Below are 25,402 nucleotides of genomic sequence, written 5' to 3' on the forward strand. Positions count from 1 at the left end.
AAGTAACACATCCTGTAAGTTACACTTCCTGTCAGTAACACTTCCTGTCAGTAGCACTTCCTGTCAGTAGCACTTCCTGTCAGTAGCACTTCCTGTCAGTTACACTTCCTGTCAGTTACACTTCCTGTCAGTTACAGTTCCACCTCGTCCTCCCTGCTCCTCCTTCAGAAGATTGTCTGTAACTAAGCAACCAAGTACTTCCTGTTTACACCACATGTCCCGTGGACGTGAATGGTCATGTGACATTTGCTGTCAGGTGTGTTAGTGTGGGTGGAGCCGATGAGCCTCTTGAGTGTTTATATAAAATAGAAAATCTGTTTTATTAATAAATTCACGTTGAAGTGAAACAAACTGAAAATGGTTTATTTGTTGGTCGGAGGGTCTTCCTGTCCGCGACAACAGAGGCGACGCCCACACCGGCTCAGATACTGACACACCTGCAGAACAAATACATCACATGTCAAACAATATGGGGAATTATTGAAGCAAAACTATTACCAAAAATGTGAGTCTCAATCCGTGTGTATCTAGGTTTAGGGATCTGCAAATCTGTACTTCGAATGAGTGTGTGTGAAGAAAACATCTTCATATATATATATGTGTGAAAGTGTATTTATCTCTTTCAATGTAGAGACAAATCTGTGAACACAAACATGGAGATAACGGCGGAAAGGTCGTCAGTTTCTGCTCAGTTGGCCTCTCCCCGTTTTTTTTACACCTGACGTTTGTCTCATGAGGCGATTTGTGTGTTTTCCCATCGAGCAGCCTTCAGAACTAAAGGTCACTAGGTGCTACCGCCACCTAGTGACCTTTAGTTCTGTGAAAAACAGCCAATTTACAGTTATTAATACATTTTCAAATCTGAATACAAATTTGAAGATATTTTCTTCACACAATTTAGGGTCGTATTAGGGTATACAGATTTTCGGATCCATGTTCACATTCACAAATCTAAATACACTGACTGATTGAGACTCACATTTATAACCATAAACCAACACAACTGAACGACAACAAACACAAAACTCAAACAAACACTATTCAACCATCCATCCAAGAAACGTTCACAACAGAATGAATTAAAAGAGTGAAACAGTTTTGTCAACATTTAGAATTAGTCTGCGGATGACAAAAGATTAAATTAATAAAATATACATTTTATTTTTGGTTTATCAATATAACAAGTATTTATGGATAAGTGCATAAACCCAAGAGTTTAAGTAAAAACAAATGAAATTCAGTGATTCTGATCCAAAACCATCATTAAATGAAAATTTGATTAGTTTATAAAAGATTGAAACACAAAGAGAAACTCACCTCCCCACAGCTGCTGGTGTGTTCACTGTCCCGGGAGGAGATCCGACTGTGGAGCTGCAGATTGTAGGCGTATAAAACCCGCCTCTTCTCCTTCTGAGACAATATACCACATTTTATACATTAAATATTGGTTCACAATAAAATTAAAATGTTACAAATATTGAATATGCCTCTTTTAATTTTTCATGTTGAATCAGTTTTATAAAAAATTTGTATTTATTCATTTGGGGATTTTCCTTATAAACAGTCTCTGATCGTCTTCTATACAGTCCCTGTGTATTAATGAGTGTGTATTGATGGGTGTGTACCTTCGGATGGTAGAAGGCGGCGATGACCCGTGGAAGGCGATTGGTGTAAACGTGAAGGCAGGTGAAGAGCGCCATCAACAGGACACAAGCCACACAGCTCATATACACGCCTGCTGAGAGGGGGGTTGGGGGAAACACACACTCTGAGGGGGAAGAGATGATGTTACTTTCAATTGTTGCCCTCTGCTGGATCAGTTTCAAACAACATGATAAATCGATCAATGTCAAATATAAGAACAGAAAATAATATGAATCCCATATTAGAAAGACATGTTTTACAGATCTTTAAAAACTCAATCACTTATGTTTATATGATTTTATAGTTTGCCTCCACTGTATAAGACACACAGTATTTCTGTGTCAGTGTAAAATAATTTTTGTGTTATACTTTTGTCAGTTATAACCTTTGACCTTTAACCTACTCCGGTTGTCGGTGTGGATGTGAAAGTCGGACGAGCTGTTGAAGGCTGAAACCGTTTTTCTCAGGAGGTTGGCCATCATGGATGCCCCGCCCACTCTGATATCCACCTGGTGACTACCTGGAGAGAGAACTTCATTACCCACTTGTCACTGTCTGATAATCGAACCACAGCAGGTACAATGTGTCTTTGGCAGAGTGTGTAATATGAAATCTACAGGTCCTGTTATGCCTGCAGTCCTCCTAAGGAGCTGTGCTTTGGAGCTGACTGCTGCTTGGGTTACTATGTTCCAACAGTCCCTGAGCAGCCACATCCTGAGCTGTGGAATAAATTCGATTATCACTCCAGTGCCAAAAACAGCTTCTCACAATGACTTAAGACCACTAGTTCTTACATCTGTGGTTATGAAATGTTTAGAAAAGAGAATTGTGACAATGCTCAAGGAGGATGTTTCAAGTTTAGGCCCCCCCACACTTGCCTACATTTTTAACATAAAAAAGGTCAAGGAGATGATATTCGACCGCAGAGAGGTGAGAGTTTATGACCCAGTGATAACCTATGACAAAGGTATTGAGCAGGTGAGCACTTTTAAATATGTGGGCATGCACATGGACTGTTATCTGAGATGGAGTGCCCATGCAGACTTGTTGTGTGCTAGCTCAAAAGCTTGACTGTAGACTTTCACTGTTTGTTGTGAGCACCTACGTCCTGTCCATATTTAATTCTGCTGTGCTTGAAAGCATAATTAGATATGGAATGGCAAGCTCTTGTTCATTACAACGTCCATCATTCTACTCAACAAGGAGATGCGTTGAATCAGTCATGCATCAAATAACCCTCGCACTTGACTAGCACATTTCACTCTTTGGTTTTTACGTTTAAATGCCAGTTACTGTTCGGTCTCTCATCTTGCTATATCGTGTTTTATCAATTTATGTGTTTAAGGGCAAGTGCAATAATCAACTCACTTTTATTCTGCATTTTTATTCTGGGTCTTGTGTGATGTGTCTTTGTGTAAAATGTTGTTGTTATTGTTATGTACACATTTCCCTATGGAACAATAAATGTTTATTTGATATTTGATTTGATGATGTCATGTTCTTAATGTTTGAGTCAAGTGTCGAACGAATGTTAATATTCAGTTTCTCATTCTATTCATTTTTCTTCTTTCTATCAAGACTCAATTACATTTCTTGTTTTTTAATAATTTCTTGAGTCTTTAAAATTATTTCCAATTTTAAATATACATCAACTGAGAAAATAAGTTTTCCCCAAAGAATCCAGATCAGTGGATTTCAAATTTCAAATAAAGCTGTGGATGTGTATTAAAGTGTGTGTGTGTGCGTGTGTGTGAATGTGTATTAAAGTGTGTGTGTGTGTGTGAATGTGTATGTGTATTAACGTGTGTGTGTGTGTCTGTGTGGGTGTGTGGGTGAGTGAATGTGTATTAACGTGTGTGTGTGTGAATGTGTATTAACGTGTGTGTGTGAATGTGTATTAACGTGTTTGTGAATGTGTATTAACGTGTGTGTGTGTCTGCGTTTGTGTATGGGTGTGTGAATGTGTATTAACGTGTGTGTGTGATTACTGGTCAGGTTGAACTGGATGGAGGTGTGTCTGCTGACGATGTCCAGAGCCCGGACCACAGAGAAGTCGACAGTCAGCAGGACGATGCACAGCAGAGCGACAGAGAGCAGCTGAAACACACCTGACATCTGACAACACACACAAACACACAAACACACAATCACACACACACACACACACTCTGATTATATTTCTTTCTACTGAGGTTGTGGAGAACTTCAGCCTCTTGTGGTCCAAATCAGTATTACAATTAAAATGTGATTAAACAGAGCATATGAAATGTGATCTGTTTAATTTATATCACAGTGATATATTTATCTTCACCTGAATATATCACTGTGATATAAACTCAGTTATCATGTAACAGATACAGTGTTAAGGATCAGTAGAGTTGATGTTAACAATATTTAATATTGTAAATTATTATATTACATAAGATTATATTTCACTATCATCCCATTCACACCAATTCAGCTTAAATGCTGTTGAATTGAAAGTAAATAAGAGTTAAATTAATTATCCAATGAGCTTCACTCATTGTCTGAAAAGTTTGAAGAAATATCTCAATGTTTTTTTTGACTTTTCTTCTCTCCAGGATGATGAAGATGAGGATGAAGACGACAGGAACAGTTGAACTCACCACTTCCTGAAACTCGTCAGGATGAATCCTGAGGCTCAGAGGGTCGATGAACTTCTTCTTCTCTGATTTCCTCAGTGGCAGCAGGAAACGTTTCCCCTGAACTCAGGAGAGAAACACGTCAGTTGCATCAAACTGTTCTGATGGTGATGGAGGTGATGATGGTGATGATGGTGGTGAAGGTGATGAAGGTGATGAAGGTGATGAAGATATTACCTCTCTTCTTCTGCGGGCGTCGATCTTTCTGAAGTAGGTGGTGATGTAGACATTGTCAAAGTGAACGTCTCTCCTGTACTGTCTGACGTACCAGAATGCCCTGAGGAGGAAGAGGAGCAGGAGTACATTAGTTTGTCCTCTGACTCAGCAGATTTATTAAATTTATTCATGGTGTCATGTCCTCACAGGACTCTGACCTCTCACCTGATGAAGACGCTGATGATGGTGAGGGACAGCAACAGCTGCACAACGTCCAGCAGCTGCTTCATCACGGTCGTCAGGCCGTGGAGAGACTTTTTCACTGACTGAGTGAAGTGATCACTTGCAGCTTCGCCCAGCACAGCCTGCTGCTCCTGCAAGAGGTTAAAGGTCAGAGGGCAGACAGGATGTAAACACAGGTGACTGGCTGATGACATCACTTTCTGACCTGGACAACGAGCTCGGTGCTGAACTCTCTGGACAAAATGTCGACTGAAACGTTCAGATGATCGAAGAGACGACCGAAGTTTCCCTCCACAGGAATGTGCTGCTTACACCAGGGACCCATCACTGACGATATATAAACACCATCACTGACGATATATAAACACCATCACTGACGATATATAAACACCATCACTGACGATATATAAACACAATCACTGACTATATATAAACACCAGTACTTACGATATATAAACACAATCAGTGACGATATATAAACACCATAAACACCGTAAACACCTAACACCATTACTGACGATATATAAACACCATCAGTGACGATATATACACACCATTACTGACGATATATAAACACCATCACTGACGATATATAAACATCATCACTGACGATATATAAACACCATCAGTGACGATATATAAACACCATTACTGATGATATATAAACACTATTACTGACGATATATATACACCAGTACTGACGATATATAAACACCAGTACTTACGATATATAAACACAATCAGTGACGATATATAAACACCATAAACACCGTAAACACCTAACACCATTACTGACGATATATAAACACCATCAGTGACGATATATACACACCATCACTGACGATATATAAACACCATCACTGACGATATATAAACACCATCAGTGACGATATATAAACACCATTACTGATGATATATAAACACTATTACTGACGATATATATACACCAGTACTGACGATATATAAACAACAGTACTGACGATATATAAACACCATCACTGACGATATATAAACACCATCACTGACGATATATAAACACCATGACTGACGATATATAAACACAATCACTGACGATATATAAACACCATCACTGACGATATATAAACACCATCAGTGACGATATATAAACACCATTACTGATGATATATAAACACTATTACTGACGATATATATACACCAGTACCTTCGATATATAAACACCATCACTGACGATATATAAAAACCATCACTGACGATATATAAACACCATTACTGACGATATATAAACACCATCAGTGACGATATATAAACACCATTACTGACGATATATAAACACCAGTACTGACGATATATAAACACCATTACTGACGTTATATAAACACAATCACTGACGATATATAAACACAATCACTGACGATATATAAACACCATCAGTGACGATATATAAACACCATTACTGATGATATATAAACACTATTACTGACAATATATAAACACCAGTACTGACGATATATAAACACCATTACTGACGATATAAAAACACAATCACTGACGATATATAAACACCATTACTGACGATATATAAACACAATCACTGACGATATATAAACACCAGTACTGACGATATATAAACACCATTACTGACGATATAAAAACACAATCACTGACGATATATAAACACCATCACTGACGATATATAAACACCATCACTGACGATATATAAACACCATCAGTGACGATATATAAACACCATTACTGATGATATATAAACACTATTACTGACGATATATATACACCAGTACTGACGATATATAAACAACAGTACTGACGATATATAAACACCATCACTGACGATATATAAACACCATGACTGACGATATATAAACACAATCACTGACGATATATAAACACCATCACTGACGATATATAAACACCATCACTGACGATATATAAACACCATCAGTGACGATATATAAACACCATTACTGATGATATATAAACACTATTACTGACGATATATATACACCAGTACCTTCGATATATAAACACCATCACTGACGATATATAAAAACCATCACTGACGATATATAAACACCATTACTGACGATATATAAACACCATCAGTGACGATATATAAACACCATTACTGACGATATATAAACACCAGTACTGACGATATATAAACACCATTACTGACGTTATATAAACACAATCACTGACGATATATAAACACAATCACTGACGATATATAAACACAATCACTGACGATATATAAACACCATCAGTGACGATATAAAAACACTATTACTGATGATATATAAACACTATTACTGACAATATATAAACACCAGTACTGACGATATATAAACACCATTACTGACGATATAAAAACACAATCACTGACGATATATAAACACCATTACTGACGATATATAAACACAATCACTGACGATATATAAACACCATCACTGACGATATATAAACACCATCACTGACGATATATAAACACCATCACTGACGATATATAAACACAATCACTGACGATATATAAACACCATCACTGACGATATATAAACACCATCACTGACGATATATAAACACAATCACTGACGATATATAAACACAATCACTGACGATATATAAACACCATCACTGACGATATATAAACACCATCACTGACGATATATAAACACAATCACTGACTATATATAAACACCAGTACTTACGATATATAAACACAATCAGTGACGATATATAAACACCATAAACACCGTAAACACCTAACACCATTACTGACGATATATAAACACCATCAGTGACGATATATACACACCATTACTGACGATATATAAACACAATCAGTGACGATATATAAACACCATCAGTGACGATATATAAACACCATTACTGATGATATATAAACACTATTACTGACGATATATAAACACCAGTACTGACGATATATAAACACCATTACTGACGATATATAAACACAATCACTGACGATATATAAACACAATCACTGACGATATATAAACACCATCAGTGATGATATATAAACACCATTACTGATGATATATAAACACTATTACTGACGATATATATACACCAGTACTGACGATATATAAACACCATCACTGACGATATATAAACACCATCAGTGACGATATATAAACACCATCACTGACGATATATAAACACCATCACTGACGATATATAAACACCATTACTGACGATATATAAACACAATCACTGACGATATATAAACACCATCACTGACGATATATAAACACCATCACTGACGATATATAAACACCATCAGTGACGATATATAAACATCATTACTGATGATATATAAACACTATTACTGACGATATATACACACCAGTACCTACGATATATAAACGCCATCACTGACGATATATAAAAACCATCACTGACGATATATAAACACCATTACTGACGATATATAAACACCATCAGTGACGATATATAAACACCATTACTGACGATATATAAACACCAATACTGACGATATATAAACACCATTACTGACGATATATAAACACAATCACTGACGATATATAAACACAATCAGTGACGATATATAAACACCATCAGTGACGATATATAAACACCATTACTGATGATATATAAACACTATTACTGACGATATATAAACACCAGTACTGACGATATATAAACACCATTACTGACGATATATAAACACAATCACTGACGATATATAAACACCATCAGTGATGATATATGAACACCATTACTGATGATATATAAACACTATTACTGACGATATATATACACCAGTACTGACGATATATAAACACCATCACTGACGATATATAAACACCATTACTGACGATATATAAACACCAGTACTGACGATATATAAACACAATCACTGACGATATATAAACACAATCACTGACGATATATAAACACCAGTACTGACGATATATAAACACCATTACTGACGATATATAAACACCATTACTGACGATATATAAACACCAGTACTGACGATATATAAACACCATCACTGACGATATATAAACACCATCACTGACGATATATAAACACCATTACTGACGATATATAAACACTATTACTGACGATATATAAACACCAGTACTGACGATATATAAACACCATTACTGACGATATATAAACACCATTACTGACGATATATAAACACCAGTACTGACGATATATAAACACCATCACTGACGATATATAAACACCATCAGTGACGATATATAAATACCATTACTGACGATATATAAACACTATTACTGACGATATATAAACACCAGTACTGACGATATATAAACACCAGTACTGACGATATATAAACACCATTACTGACGATATATAAACACCAGTACTGACGATATATAAACACCATCAGTGACATATTCGTGGAACCTATTGCACTTCTGTCCGTCCTGGGAGAGGGATCCCTCACATGTGTCTCTGAGGTTTCTATGTAGTTTTACCTGTTAAAGGGTTTTTCGTAGTTTTTCCTTACTCTTGTTGAGGGTTAAGGACAGAGGGTGTCATGCCCTGTTATAGCCCATGAGAAGAATTGTAACTTGTGAATATGGGCTATACAGGTAAAAATTGATTGATTGATTGATTGATTGATATTCCTATATATTTATATATATATATATTTCTCCTGTTTTTATAAATATAAATACAGTTTATATTTTGTTGTACTATCCACTCCAGCACAAAATCACTTTAATACTGGACACTGACACAATCACATCATTGCATTCCATACCTGTATCTGTATATATGCTCTCCGTATGTGATATAAGTGATGTATGTGATTTATGTATATATGTCAGTGATGTGTTAAGTGTACAAGCTACTGGATGACCTGAATTTCCCTCGGGATTAATAAAGTATCCATCTATCCATCTATCTATCTATCTATATATAAACACCATTACTGACGATATATAAACACCATTACTGACGATATATAAATACCATCAGCGACGATTATAGATGTAAAGACCATTAGTAACTATATGTAAACAAAGTCTTGACTGTATATAAAGATTACCTCTCATGATGTCACACAGGAAGTGGAATTTCATAGAGACACAGAGGATGTGGCTTATAACAGGAACAGGTATCGCCTCCATACACTTCGCCCACCTGACCTCGAACCAATCAGAACAGCGCCGTACTCCCTCAGTCACGACACCTGCAATTACATAACAGGAATCTTTTAACCCGTCCATGTGCTCAGGCCATAAGTATTTGGACAGTTACACATGTAATAAACCTGATGTTGTCTGACTCACTGTCGCACTGCATCATGGTCTTTGCAGTGAACTGTTCCTGGGTGCTCCTGTCAAGCTCCACGCGCTGTGGTTTGAACTGGTCGTATCCGTACTGAGCGACGACTTCATCTCTGAGGATCTGAAACTTCCTGCTGATGCTCAGAGCCTCTGACTCAAACGCTGCTTTATCGTCCTGAACACGAAACAACAGCCTTGTGAAAAAAGTGGCCCTTAATCATCAGGTACTGATCACCTCATGCTGAACGTTTTACTGGATAATTGATCATTAATTTGTTTAATTTGTATACTTTTACAAAGTGGTGGTAATAAATGTCTTTAATAGAATAACATGCAGCTGAAATCAAGCGTTAATAACAGTGCACAGCTGATTTTAAAAAGATTCTTGGCTGTGATTGGTTCTCACCACAAGCTGCTGAGTGATGACTGTGAACGGTCTGATGGCGTGTCGCCACAGGAGCTTGCTGTGAAGAACCTGCAGGTCCAGATTACAGCTGAGAGACAGAGCTGCTGAGTGCACGTTATGCACGATGTTAGAGACAGGTCCTGTAATGACATCAACCGACTGCATCAATGATCACACACGCCTTTGTGTGTGTGTGTGTGTGTGTGTGTGTGTGTGTGTGTGTGTGTGTGTGTGTGTGTGAGTGGGTGTGTCATTGTGTGTGTGTCTTTGATAACCTGTGGAGATCACAGACAGGATGAACACCATCAGGTACATTCGGCCACGGGAGCCGAGCATGCTGGGAAACATCAGGAGAACTGAGCATCTGAAGGCGGAGGACAACGCCCCACAAATGACACACACAACTGGAACAGACACACATACAAACGTAAGTCAGAGGAGTGGATTTTTTAGAAAGTAAACATCTGGTAATGGGACGTCTCCTCACCGACAAACACACTTCCTGCTGCCATCTTCAGGTCAAAGGTCAGAGGGAGGCTGTGAATGATGCTCAGGAAAAGAACTGAAGTAAAGGAACCATGTGGGGGGAAATGAAGGTCAACTTAACAATGTAAAGAGCTAAATATATAAATAAGTAATACATATGTATACATTCAAACAATGTTTAAATAGTAACAGCTATTGTCATATAAAAAATATAAAAATTAAAATTCTAGAAAAGATAAAACAATTACATTTTGCAGAAACTAAATAAAAAAAAAAAAAAAAAAAAAAAATATATATATATATATATATATATAAGAGCAAAATGCGACATTTTGTAAAGCTAAAACTAAAAACAATAATGTTACCACATAGAGATGTTACTACCTGAACCACTCACTGCTCCAAACAGAGCTCTGAGCACCAGGTGACACACCAGAAACTCTTCTGATTGGCTGAAGAGGAAGTGATGGACAGCAGGAGGCAGGAAGCTCAAACTGAGCCTCTTCACAGCTGGAAGACACAATATCTGTCTCATGAGGACTGAAGGTAGGACACATCAACTCCTAAAGTAGCTAGACTAGTAGATTTGTTTTGGTCAAACACACTTCCTCTCCAGATCGTATAAATATGTCACCTTTGCAACAGTCTAAGACATCAAAGGAATGTATGACCAGTGACACTGTCACATCAAAGTAAACTGACACGGATTTCTTTGCTTAATGAAAAATTTGTAGCAGTATTTCAGGTATTCCCCGATTAACTGGTATTTTGACATCACAAATACTTAATTAAAATTCCCATTGTTACTTTTTGAATACAAATCGTTTATGTATCTCATCCCTTCTAATGCACAGGGTTAAAAATTACCCATATTTATTTAATGTGTTATTTCATGAGGGTTTCTTTGCTATATTTAAAAAAAGTATTTCATTATCAAAAATATAATATGTTTAATTAATATATTGATTAAATGTCTTGTTTTTGATTATCACAAATCATTATTTTCCCTTTTCCGTATTTAATTTATAAATAAATTTAATTGTGTATTTCCAAATCACTTTTACAAACATGGGTCAAAAACGACCCTTACAGATATTATTCACTATGGAACACCTGCCATTAATTTCACAATCCATTACTAGTGAGAAAGACAAATATGTACAATACTAACTAGCTCTTAGCTAGCTAGCTTCTTTTCTAGTTAGCTCAACAAAATAAATCTAAAATTATAACATTGTTAAACTTAACAGACTGATTGATATGCTTTTGATTTTCTTTGTCGAGAGTGTTAGTATGGCTGGTCCCAATCATTTCAGACTCACGGTTGATCATGAAGATGCTGTACGAAGACCAGGATGAGGAAGATGAGGAAGATGAGGAGGCAATTCTTGGTCTCGATTCCAAGACAGAAATCTCTGATGCTGAGGACCTAGATAGTCCAGGTTCTACAGGATCAAGCTGGAGTTGTGGGTGTGTCTTAGAACTCAGTTCTCCAAAATGGAGAAGGCTCCTTTAATGAGATAGAAGATAAGTCTTCTATTTCATCCAACATTTTAAACTGGTTTGCTCTATTTTCTTGTGTAATAGTAATGAGCACTGTAAAAGTAATTCACCCAGAAAGTATAAGTAGCTATGAAATTATGCCCATGGAAAAGCTCTGTCTGCTGCAATGACTGTTCTTCTTCATTACATGTATGATAATATATTTAAGTCAAAAGCTCTTACACAGACAAGATCATAGGGTTAGGGTTAGGTATGTAATAATCTTGATTTGGCATTGATCCTGCCTATGATTATTATTTTACGAGTGAATGGCATCCACTACCGAGCTTATTACTGTAAGAACAGTACAAATCCCGGGCACAGTTACTAACTCACTATAATCAATCACTTTATGATATGGTCCATTTAACGGTCATTTTAAGAATAATGTAAATCACCAGAAGAAAAAAAGAGTCTCCAGGACACAATCTTATTGAATCTCCTGGACTTTCAAGGCACCGGACTCACAAAAACCGAGCTGGGACAGAGCAGATTTCCCTTGGTGGCAGAGAGACAACCTGCCACTCAATGTAAGAGAAACTGCTCCACACCATTGGTACAATCAATCAGGCAACCGCTAGAGGCACGTGCCGACACTTCCTATGAGGTTGTACACATGTAGAGCAACAAAGTCCCTGGTTGTAGATAATGCTAAAAGAAAAACCCAATATTCAATTGAAACACACTCTATCTAACAATTGAAATAGAGGTTGTGCAATTGAAAAGGGAAGTTGATCTTTTGAGGATAAGAAATAATGACCATTAACTTGTGTATGATATCGATGATATAAGGACCCGAGCACCGACAGGGCAAAAGCCATATAACCCTAACCCTAACCCTTACGTTTGTGAAAGGGATGTTTTTTTTAACTCCACTGTGCATTGTCCAGTCAACACCAAAAAAATATTTTTGTCCCAACTTGGATCAGAGTCTCAGTTTGAACAGCTCCATATGCCAGTGTTAACTAAGAGTCATAGCGCCACCTACTGATCAGCATGAAAAATAAGTTGTTAGGGTTAGGGTTAGGGTTAGATGAGAACGGTAATATCCATGGACCTGAAAAATCGGGTTAGGGTTAGGGTTAGGGTTAGGATAGGGGAAATTGATCCGCCTCCTTTTAAAGGTGGCGGAAGGTGCGCTGTCCTTCCTCCAGGGGGCTACCTGGTCCCTATTGCGATGGTAGGGACGACCTTGTCGTTTCCCATATGCCACCGTCGTCCAACCTCTGTCATTTTGGTCATAATAGGTCATGTTTGTGTTGTGTGAATTTGTAATATAAGTCCGTGTCGCCTTTGTTATTTATATATAATGAATTATAATTTTTAATATAGTTGTAGTTGTTTTCTATTTATTAAGGAGATATTTATAATAAATTTTGTATATAAAATGTCCAATTTATGAAATAAAATCAAAAACTTCAAAAAATAAAAAAAGTGAAAATAAAAATCAAAAATGAAAAACACGTGACCGAGTCACTCGTGTTAACGTGCCACCTGACGACGTTTCGACCCTCTTGGGTCTTCTTCAGGTCAAAAAGGCACGTATGATGGGATGAAATGGCTACCAGTTCTGAGCAGTGAGGTCTTTCCCCTACGAAGATCAGAGCAACAGTGAGGAGACGGAGGGCTCCTCTATATATAGGCTGGCCCTCAGACTCCTCCCCCCTGTTGATTCTAATGTGAGCTTCACTTCTTGTGGCTGTGAATCATCCTGATACCGTGTATCTATGGATTTTTAAACTTGTTTATATATTTTCTTCTGTTTATAATTTTTTATATATTTTATATTTTTTATAAAAATTAAAAAAGTAACAAAATGAACTTGTGACTTTATGATTTTAAACTGTTCTTGTTCTAACTTATTCATAAACAATGTGTTCTGTATTTGAGCTTGTTAATTTACTATAAAGCAATAAAAAATAAAAAAATTAAATAAAAACAGAGACTTTAGGTTTAGGCATAGAATAAAAAATGGTTAGGGTTAGGGCTATGATCCCTGGCTAGGTTTTAAACAGAGCAAATATGAATTAGGGTTAGACCCTAGTAATAACTTAGGTTTAGGCATAGAATAAAAAATGGTTAGGGTTAGGGCTATGATCCTTGGCTAGGTTTTAAACAGAGCAAATCTGAATTAGGGTTAGACCCTAGTAATAACTTAGGTTTAGGCATAGAATAACAATTATTTAGGGTTAGGGCTATGATCCCTGGCTAGGTTTTAAACAAAGCCAATATGAATTAGGGTTAGACCATAGTAATAACTAAGGTTTAGGCCTAGTTCTTCTAAAAAAATGGTTAGGTTTAGGGCAATCTGCCACGTACAGTTCTAATTTCGTCTAATAATTTATATTTAAGCCTATTGGCTCCTTCGTCCCGAGGAGAAAGATCCATCTCCTCTCAATTTTTCTCCTGTCCATGTCCGTCCAAGTTGAATTATGTTGAAGGCCTGCTACTTTAATTGACTGTAGTCCATGTAATAAAAAATGTTTAATCAGGGGAGTATCTGTTTTTACTTTGTGTCTCAAATTGTATCTATGTTGTGTCATTCTTGTAGCTATGGAATTTTTGGTTTCTCCTACGTATTGTTTTCTACATTTCTTGCAGAATATTAAATACACACAATTAGATGTTTGTGGTGTAAAATGTTGCTTAATAATAAAATTTGTCTTTGTTTGCATGTTTCTGACAAATTCCATTTTGCAAAATACTTGTGATAAAATGTTGTTTTCCTTCTGATGTAATGGTGTGAGTGTTGCCCTGACCAAAAAATCTTTTAAGTTTTTATTCCTCCTATAAGCCGAAATAACTTGGAACTTATCCAATAGTCCCTGATCTTGAATCATAGTTTTAAAATTGTTTTTAAGTTTGTTATTCATAATTTTACTTATAGTGGAAAATGTTGTGATCAGAGGAATCATGTTTGTATTCATTTTTGTTTTTTCATCTCTATAGTGCTTTAAACAATGTCTCAAAAATGACCTAGAATATCCTCTATTTACATATTCTGCGGAATCTCATTAGCTGTGATTTTATTAATCCCTTGTATGTGTGCGCAGGATGAAAGCTTGTTTTTAAAAGCAGCGCGTGTGTGTCTGTGTCCTTAAAATGAACTTTGATGTCTAATTTTTGTGTGTGTGCAAATGTCGGTGCTTTAAAAACTGTAGTGTCCAAAAAGTCCACCGAATGGTCATCTGTGACATACTTCAAAGAAATAGAAGCGTCATGTGTATTCAACACTTTAATGAATTCATCAAAACTTTCCCTAGAGTAGGTCCAAATACCCCAAATATCGTCCAAATATCTATAGTAATGAAGCGGCTTTTTGGGGCATTTTGCCAGAGCTTTTTCCTCCCAATCCGCCATAAAAATGTTGGCATAGGCAGGGGCAAATTTTTTGCCCATTGCCGTACCCTTTATTTGTAAATAAAATTGTCCGTTAAATTCAAAATCATTTTTAATAAGATTTATTTCTAATAGTTTTAATATTGCCTGATCTGGCCTTGTAACATCAGGATATTTTGACATTATATTTTTTACAGCCAATAGTCCAGCCTGGGTGTCAATATTAGTATATAGGCTGTCTATATCAATAGTAAAAAATAATGATAATGAATTTTTAGGGATTTTTAAATTTTTGACAATGTCTACAAAATGGTATGTGTCTTTGATGTATGATATGTGTTTTGTAGATAAGGGATTAAGATGATAATCAATAAATTCTGCCGTTTTGTATGTCTCACTACCACAGTCAGAAACAATAGGTCTGCCTGGAGGCACTTCGAATGGTACGGTCCATGTTTGTGGATCCTTGTGGATTTTTGGGAGCATATAGAATCTCCGAGCTCTCGGCTGGTTTTCTCCTTTTAAATACTGTTTTTGTCTACTATTTATATATTTATTCTTATGTAATTTATTTAAAATATTATGAATAACAGGTATTGTTTTTAAATAAATGGGTTCGCTCAGTTTTTTATAATATGTCGGGTTATCTAATTGCCTCTGGGCCTCCATCACGTATTGCTCCCTTCCTAATATCACTACCACACTCCCCTTATCGGCAGGTTTAATAACAATGTGTTTGTTTTGGCTCAGTTGTTTAATAGCTTTTATCTCGTTATACGATAGATTAGACTTTTCTTTGTAACTTTTAAAATGTGTGTTTAGTGTGTCGCAGTCTTTTTGGATCAGAAGGGTTAGGGTTAGGGTTAGGGTTAGGGTTAGGTGAAAACGGTTAGGGTTAGGGTTAGGGTTAGGGTTAGGGTTAGGTTTGGGTTAGGTTTAGGGTTTAGGGTTCAGGGTTTTGATTTTTGTGGCACTGGCCTACTGACCTATTTCGTTCAAACCGGTTGGGAATTTGACAGTGTGGTGATAGTCAGGTTGGTAGAGTACAGCTCCACCATCCCGGGGACCAGGGTTCAATCCCCAGGCAGAGCACAGCAGTCAGGACCGTGGGGCAGAGAAAGGGGCAAGTCAGGACACTCCCCGGGCCTGTCGCAACTGGATGGTGTCATCATTCAGCCCCGCAGGCACAATGGTGTTCATTTTATGGATCCATAATTTTTCTGCCCTCTTTCTCTGCCCAACAGTCCATTGGTCGCTGCTCTCCAAACCTGAGATTATTAGTTTATTGGTGGGGTGTTGCTGGAAATGTTTGACCAGGTGGGTGGTTAATTTGCCTTCCCCAATGTTATACATATGTTGCTTGAGGCGTGTAAGTATTGTATGTTTAGTCTCTCCTATATAGTGTTTATGGCAGGTGGTGCATGTGATGATGTATATTACGTTACTAGTATTAAGGGAGAATGTGCCGAGTGTTGGAAATGCTGTTGTGCTGTGGGGGTTGAATATGAATTTTCTATTTTTGTAATGTGTATTATATTGTATTTGAATGGGGGGTCTATTGTCAGTATATTTAGATTTTATAAGAAGGCTATGGAGATTTTTATTTTTTCTATAGGCGGAAATTGTGTTATGGTTATGGAAAGCCGGATGTATTGTTTGGGTGTGGGAGAAGTTTTGTTTAATAAGGTTATGGAGTCTGGTTGTTTGATGAGAGAATGTAGATATGAATGGAATTAATACGGGTTTGATTTCAGGGTTATTGGGAGGATGATTGGTTGTGGTCTCGGAGAGAGGGTTAGGGTTATGGTTAGGGTTAGGGCCTAGGTTAGGGTTAGGGTTAGGATTAGGGTTTAGGTTCTGGGTTGAGTTAGGGTTAGGGTTAGTAGGGTTAATAGGGTTAGGGTTAGGATTGGGGCCTAGGTTAGGGTTAGGGTTTAGGTTCTGGGTTGGGTTAGGATTAGGATTGGGGCCTAGGTTAGGGTTAGGGTTAGGGTTAGGGTTAGGGTTAGGGTTAGGATAGGGGAAATTGATCCGCCTCCTTTTAAAGGTGGCGGAAGGTGCGCTGTCCTTCCTCCAGGGGGCTACCTGGTCCCTATTGCGATGGTAGGGACGACCTTGTCGTTTCCCATATACCACCGTCGTCCAACCTCTGTCAATTTGGTCATAAAAGGTCATGTTTGTGTTGTGTGAATTTCTAATATAAGTCTGTGTCGCCTTTGTTATTTATATATAATGAATTATAATTTTTAATATAGTTGTAGTTGTTTTCTATTTATTAAGGAGATATTTATAATAAATTTTGTATATAAAATGTCCAATTTATGAAATAAAATCAAAAACTTCAAAAAATAAAAAAAGTGAAAATAAAAATCAAAAATGAAAAACACGTGACCGAGTCACTCGTGTTAACGTGCCACCTGACGACGTTTCGACCCTCTTGGGTCTTCTTCAGGTCAAAAAGGCACGTATGATGGGATGAAATGGCTACCAGTTCTGAGCAGTGAGGTCTTTCCCCTACGAAGATCAGAGCAACAGTGAGGAGACGGAGGGCTCCTCTATATATAGGCTGGCCCTCAGACTCCTCCCCCCTGTTGATTCTAATGTGAGCTTCACTTCTTGTGGCTGTGAATCATCCTGATACCGTGTATCTATGGATTTTTAAACTTGTTTATATATTTTCTTCTGTTTATAATTTTTTTTATATATATATATTTTATATTTTTTATAAAAATTAAAAAAGTAACAAAATGAACTTTGTGACTTTACGATTTTAAACTGTTCTTGTTCTAACTTATCCATAAACAATGTGTTCTGTATTTGAGCTTGTTAATTTACTATAAAGCAATAAAAAAATAAATAAAAAAATAAATAAAAACAGAGACTTTAGGTTTAGGCATAGAATAAAAAATGGTTAGGGTTAGGGCTATGATCCCTGGCTAGGTTTTAAACAGAGCAAATATGAATTAGGGTTAGACCCTAGTAATAACTTAGGTTTAGGCATAGAATAAAAAATGGTTAGGGTTAGGGCTATAATCCCTGGCTAGGTTTTAAACAGAGCAAATATGAATTAGGGTTAGACCCTAGTAATAACTTAGGTTTAGGCATAGAATAAAAATGATTTAGGGTTAGGGCTATGATCCATGGCTAGGTTTTAAACAGAGCAAATGTGAATTAGGGTTATACCATAGTAATAACTTAGGTTTAGGCATAGTTCTTCTAAAAAAATGGTTAGGTTTAGGGCAATCTGCCACGTACAGTTCTAATTTCGTCTAATAATTTATATTTAAGCCTATTGGCTCCTTGGTCCCGAGGAGAAAGATCCATCTCCTCTCAATTTTTCTCCTGTCCATGTCCGTCCAAGTTGAATTATGTTGGAGGCCTGCTACTTTAATTGACTGTAGTCCATGTAATAAAAAATGTTTAATCAGGGGAGTATCTGTTTTTACTTTGTGTCTCAAATTGTATCTATGTTGTGTCATTCTTGTAGCTATGGAATTTTTGGTTTCTCCTACGTATTGTTTTCTACATTTCTTGCAGAATATTAAATACACACAATTAGATGTTTGTGGTGTAAAATGTTGCTTAATAATAAAATTTGTCTTTGTTTGCATGTTTCTGACAAATTCCATTTTGCAAAATACTTGTGATAAAATGTTGTTTTCCTTCTGATGTAATGGTGTGAGTGTTGCCCTGACCAAAAAATCTTTTAAGTTTTTATTCCTCCTATAAGCCGAAATAACTTGGAACTTATCCAATAGTCCCTGATCTTGAATCATAGTTTTAAAATTGTTTTTAAGTTTGTTATTCATAATTTTACTTATAGTGGAAAATGTTGTGATCAGAGGAATCATGTTTGTATTCATTTTTGGTTTTTCATCTCTATAGTGCTTTAAACAATGTCTCAAAAATGACCTAGAATATCCTCTATTTCTTAGAGACCTAAACAGTATTTTGCCTGCTGTAACGAAGTCAGAACTTCGTGTACATATTCTGCGGAATCTCATTAGCTGTGATTTTATTAATCCCTTGTATGTGTGCGCAGGATGAAAGCTTGTTTTAAAAAGCAGCGCGTGTGTGTCTGTGTCCTTAAAATGAACTTTGATGTCTAATTTTTGTGTGTGTGCAAATGTCGGTGCTTTAAAAACTGTAGTGTCCAAAAAGTCCACCGAATGGTCATCTGTGACATACTTCAAAGAAATAGAAGCGTCATGTGTATTCAACACTTTAATGAATTCATCAAAATTTTCCCTAGAGTAGGTCCAAATACCCCAAATATCGTCCAAATATCTATAGTAATGAAGCGGCTTTTTGGGGCATTTTGCCAGGGCTTTTTCCTCCCAATCCGCCATAAAAATGTTGGCATAGGCAGGGGCAAATTTTTTGCCCATTGCCGTACCCTTTACTTGTAAATAAAAATGTCCGTTAAATTCAAAATCATTTTTAATAAGATTTATTTCTAATAGTTTTAATATTGCCTGATCTGGCCTTGTAACATCAGGATATTTTGACATTATATTTTTTACAGCCAATAGTCCAGCCTGGGTGTCAATATTAGTATATAGGCTGTCTATATCAATAGTAAAAAATAATGATGATGAATTTTTAGGGATTTTTAAATTTTTGACAATGTCTACAAAATGGTATGTGTCTTTGATGTATGATATGTGTTTTGTAGATAAGGGATTAAGATGATAATCAATAAATTCTGCCGTTTTGTATGTCTCACTACCACAGTCAGAAACAATAGGTCTGCCTGGAGGCACTTCGAATGGTACGGTCCATGTTTGTGGATCCTTGTGGATTTTTGGGAGCATATAGAATCTCCGAGCTCTCGGCTGGTTTTCTCCTTTTAAATACTGTTTTTGTCTACTATTTATATATTTATTCTTATGTAATTTATTTAAAATATTATGAATAACAGGTATTGTTTTTAAATAAATGGGTTCACTCAGTTTTTTATAATATGTCGGGTTATCTAATTGCCTCTGGGCCTCCATCACGTATTGCTCCCTTCCTAATATCACTACCACACTCCCCTTATCGGCAGGTTTAATAACAATGTGTTTGTTTTGGCTCAGTTGTTTAATAGCTTTTATCTCGTTATACGATAGATTAGACTTTTCTTTGTAACTTTTAAAATGTGTGTTTAGTGTGTCGCAGTCTTTTTGGATCAGAAGATTCACCTGTGGTGGAATCTTATCCGGTGGTGGTGTCCAAATTGAAGGGGCCATGTAAGGCAGAGGTTTTTTCTGCTGTGACTCTTTAAAAAATGAGGCCAACTTTATTTTTCTATGGTAATTTTGAATATCTGTTTCTAATTGTCTTCTCTGATGTTTGTTTATGTCTACTGTTGGGATGAAGGTCAAGCCTTTTTCTAAAAGATCACATTGTGGCTTTGAAAGGTTAAAATCTTTAGCCAGTACCAACACATTTTGTGAGGTTGAACTGTTAGCCCCCTCCTTTAGAAGGCTCGTGGGGCCCTGAAGTTTAAAATGGTGGACCAGTGGACCAGCATTGCCTGTGCGGTTCTCTTGGTCCAGTGGATGTTGTCACTTTCCGTAGAAAACAACTTGTCCTCTAGTTTGATGAGGTACGGCATGTTTCTACGGATGTGCTCATTAAGCGTCCGTAAACAGCTTGACTCTGAAACAGGCAGAGCCGGAGAAAAATTGATCATGGGGATCCAGATCTCAGAGTAGGGAAAGTGCAATTTGGCAGTTCTCAATGCAGACTGCATTTGTTTTACAGAAGTCATTTTGGCCTTCTGACCTCTGCAATTGATGCCAAATGACAAAACCACTTTTTCCACCACAGTTTTGCAGATTACTTTCGCCATTATGGCCTGAGCGTTGCGGAAGTTAGCCCCCGGGTAACTCTCAATCTGTAGGTCCGGGATTGAATAGGGTGGTATTTTGGACAGATTAGAGTCCCCAATGATGAGCCACTTTTTAAAGACCGTCAACTCCCAGTCCACCAATTTGCGGTTGGTGTTAATGTGTCTGGTAACCCTGCAACTAGGTGGTTCGGGTGCCGGAGTGAGGTCCAACAACAGATCCTCCACATCGCTGGATTCCGTAGCTGTTTCCTTTTGGGGAACCGGAAGTTGGTGAACCATTGCTGAAACTACTTGTTTCTTGGCTACTGCGGTTTGAAGAGGGATCAAGTTTGGTGTGGTGTCTGCCTCTAGACCATCGCTGGTGTCCAGTGGGGAGTCTTCCAGCAATGGCCTAGTGCAGCGCCTAGCGCGTGGAGGTATAGGCCAGTCATTGTCACTCGAATCTATCTCCAGCGCCGAGCTGTTCTCAGACACAACACAAGTGTTTTGTCTAACCAGTCTGCGTTTTGTCCTTCGTTGTTTGGGAGACAGCTGGGTAGTCGGCAAAACCGTGACGCCTAACCAGTCTGTCCCTGTGTCAGTCCCGGCCGTCACTGTGTTCTTTGCCATGTTGCGTCTTGGGGCCTGTGCCACCACTTGTTCAGTCCGTTGTGGTGTGTGTTGTGTGTTGTGTTGTGCATGTTGTTTGCGTTGTGTAGCTTGTGGCGGTGCAGGCTGTTGTTCCGTGTCAGAAACAGCCTGCCCGTTCTCATATGTTGTTAGCAGCGCCTCTGCGTGATCTACAACCTCCTGTGTGAGCCTGGACAAATTTTTCCGGGCCCACTTAGTAGCCACCTGGAAAGCTGCTTTCCAGTCCCCGGTCAGATCGCTAGAGATCTCCTTGATGGTTGCTTCCAATCCCTCTATGTAATGTTGCTCAAGAATTAGGAGTGTATTGTACCCCCAATTCTTGGCATTCCCCATTATGAGGTCTGATGTGTTGGGAGTGGGTGCTGCTGGTTTGATCATGGTGGTCAGGGTTTCCACCATGTTGGAGATCATCCGGGGTTCTGCTTTACCCGGTTTAACTGCTACATTCTGCAGGTGATGCACCTGTTTAATTACAGAGTGCATTTTCCTTGCCAACCTGCTAAAAGCTGGGTCAGGTGGTATATACTGATCCCGATTGGTCTGTGGTCTGTTACCACCAGGTGGTAGGAATGGAACACGGTTGTTCTGTGGTCTGTTGCCACCAGGGGCCGTGAATCTAAAAGCAGGCCTGCTGTTGTTCTGGCGGGCCACTGCCGCGTAGGATCTGGACTGAGGGCCCAGGTAGCGAGGACCTGGAGGAGGCACTGGCCGGTTAGGATAGGGGAAATTGATCCGCCTCCTTTTAAAGGTGGCGGAAGGTGCGCTGTCCTTCCTCCAGGGGGCTACCTGGTCCCTATTGCGATGGTAGGGACGACCTTGTCGTTTCCCATATACCACCGTCGTCCAACCTCTGTCAATTTGGTCATAAAAGGTCATGTTTGTGTTGTGTGAATTTCTAATATAAGTCTGTGTCGCCTTTGTTATTTATATATAATGAATTATAATTTTTAATATAGTTGTAGTTGTTTTCTATTTATTAAGGAGATATTTATAATAAATTTTGTATATAAAATGTCCAATTTATGAAATAAAATCAAAAACTTCAAAAAATAAAAAAAGTGAAAATAAAAATCAAAAATGAAAAACACGTGACCGAGTCACTCGTGTTAACGTGCCACCTGACGACGTTTCGACCCTCTTGGGTCTTCTTCAGGTCAAAAAGGCACGTATGATGGGATGAAATGGCTACCAGTTCTGAGCAGTGAGGTCTTTCCCCTACGAAGATCAGAGCAACAGTGAGGAGACGGAGGGCTCCTCTATATATAGGCTGGCCCTCAGACTCCTCCCCCCTGTTGATTCTAATGTGAGCTTCACTTCTTGTGGCTGTGAATCATCCTGATACCGTGTATCTATGGATTTTTAAACTTGTTTATATATTTTCTTCTGTTTATAATTTTTTTTATATATATATATTTTATATTTTTTATAAAAATTAAAAAAGTAACAAAATGAACTTTGTGACTTTACGATTTTAAACTGTTCTTGTTCTAACTTATCCATAAACAATGTGTTCTGTATTTGAGCTTGTTAATTTACTATAAAGCAATAAAAAAATAAAAAAATAAATAAAAACAGAGACTTTAGGTTTAGGCATAGAATAAAAAATGGTTAGGGTTAGGGCTATGATCCCTGGCTAGGTTTTAAACAGAGCAAATATGAATTAGGGTTAGACCCTAGTAATAACTTAGGTTTAGGCATAGAATAAAAAATGGTTAGGGTTAGGGCTATGATCCCTGGCTAGGTTTTAAACAGAGCAAATATGAATTAGGGTTAGACCCTAGTAATAACTTAGGTTTAGGCATAGAATAAAAATTATTTAGGGTTAGGGCTATGATCCATGGCTAGGTTTTAAACAGAGCAAATGTGAATTAGGGTTATACCATAGTATTAACTTAGGTTTAGGCATAGTTCTTCTAAAAAAAATGGTTAGGTTTAGGGCAATCTGCCACGTACAGTTCTAATTTCGTCTAATAATTTATATTTAAGCCTATTGGCTCCTTGGTCCCGAGGAGAAAGATCCATCTCCTCTCAATTTTAGGGTTAGGGTTAGGGTTAGGGTTAGGGTTAGGGTTAGGTTAGGGGAAATTAATCCCACTCCGTAGAGGAGGAAAGTGCACGGTCCTTCACACCAGGGGGCTCCCTGGTCCCCATATGTCACAGGTCCTGTGCTCACACACTAATACACTAGTTATTACACGCTATGATTATAGATACGTGGACTATTCAAACGAACTATTTACAAATGTACATAATTGAGGCTTAGGTCTCTCCGCTCGTCCGAGGGAGGGTTCGTTGCTTAGTCAGGTAAGTATAAGGTAAGTCAAATTTAGCTTTAGTCTGGCCCTGTCGCGACGTTTCGAAATCTTTTGTTTCTTCTTCAGGCAAGGGCAGGTAAGTATGTCAGTTTGAATTAAGTCATGTCATCCCAGTGGTGGTGTCAGTCTGAGACTGCTGGGACATCGCACCCACTTTTATACCCCATCTAGCTCCTCCTCTTTGCAGAATTTCCCATTTCTGAATTTGCCAGTTCCTTTGGCATCACAGTTTTACCTTTTTCACGAAACAATCCAATATGATTTCTTGTGTGGCTTCAATTAATAGCTCCAGTCAAATCTATTATAGGCCCATACTACACCTAGTTGGGTGGGGTCTTTCAGGGAATATTTGCCTTTTTCTGGTCATTCATCCTGTTTTTACTCTCCAATTAAAGCTAAATCAAACCAACTGGTGTGGAGTCTTCGTATAATCCTCACAATAAAGTTCTTGGGTGAAGTTAATACAGATAAAAATGCCCTGCTTAGGGTTTAAAGGTTAGGTTCAGGCAAGGGGTCACCTGGTTAGGGTTAGGGTAGAGGGTCCCTGATTAGGGATATCATGACTCTATTCTCAAATTAGAGTTGAACGTCTGACTAAGAGTCATGAAAGCACAAGACTACTGGACTGAGGACCAGGAAGCGAGAACCTGGTGGAGGCACTGGCCGGTTAGGTTAGGGGAAATTAATCCCACTCCGTAGAGGAGGAAAGTGCACGGTCCTTCACACCAGGGGGCTCCCTGGTCCCCATATGTCACAGGTCCTGTGCTCACACACTAATACACTAGTTACTACACGCTATGATTATAGATACGTGGACTATTCAAACGAAC

The 25,402-nt window shown here is 37.8% G+C and overlaps 1 protein-coding gene across 1 annotated transcript; it reads right to left on the bottom strand.

The window, feature by feature from the left end:
* Positions 1 to 335: 335 nt before the first annotated feature.
* dcst1 (DC-STAMP domain containing 1) lies at positions 336 to 23,133 on the bottom strand. The gene is made up of 16 exons (XM_062399049.1): positions 21,561 to 23,133; positions 21,345 to 21,434; positions 10,912 to 10,986; positions 10,700 to 10,828; positions 10,425 to 10,564; positions 10,022 to 10,193; positions 9,778 to 9,921; positions 4,912 to 5,033; positions 4,689 to 4,837; positions 4,485 to 4,584; positions 4,272 to 4,367; positions 3,633 to 3,759; positions 2,048 to 2,164; positions 1,626 to 1,768; positions 1,318 to 1,410; positions 336 to 437 (listed from the first exon to the last, which is right to left on the bottom strand). Exons 1-16 carry the CDS (start codon positions 23,131 to 23,133, stop codon positions 363 to 365), a joined length of 3,345 nt encoding a protein of 1,114 aa, XP_062255033.1. The 3' UTR covers positions 336 to 362.
* Between the last annotated feature and the right edge of the window lie 2,269 nt (positions 23,134 to 25,402).

Source organism: Platichthys flesus, chromosome 11 (assembly GCF_949316205.1).
Source record: "Platichthys flesus chromosome 11, fPlaFle2.1, whole genome shotgun sequence".
Classification (NCBI taxonomy): domain Eukaryota; kingdom Metazoa; phylum Chordata; class Actinopteri; order Pleuronectiformes; family Pleuronectidae; genus Platichthys; species Platichthys flesus.

Coding starts and splice junctions, on each gene's coding strand:
- dcst1 (XM_062399049.1), bottom strand. CDS start 23,133: ATGACCTTTTATGACCAAATTGACAGAGGTTGGACGACGGTGGTATAT. Junction 21,435..21,560: donor ATTTGGCATCAATTGCAGAG/GTCAGAAGGCCA, acceptor TGCCTGTTTCAG/AGTCAAGCTGTTTACGGACG. Junction 3,760..4,271: donor CTGACGAGTTTCAGGAAGTG/GTGAGTTCAACT, acceptor GTGTGTTGTCAG/ATGTCAGGTGTGTTTCAGCT.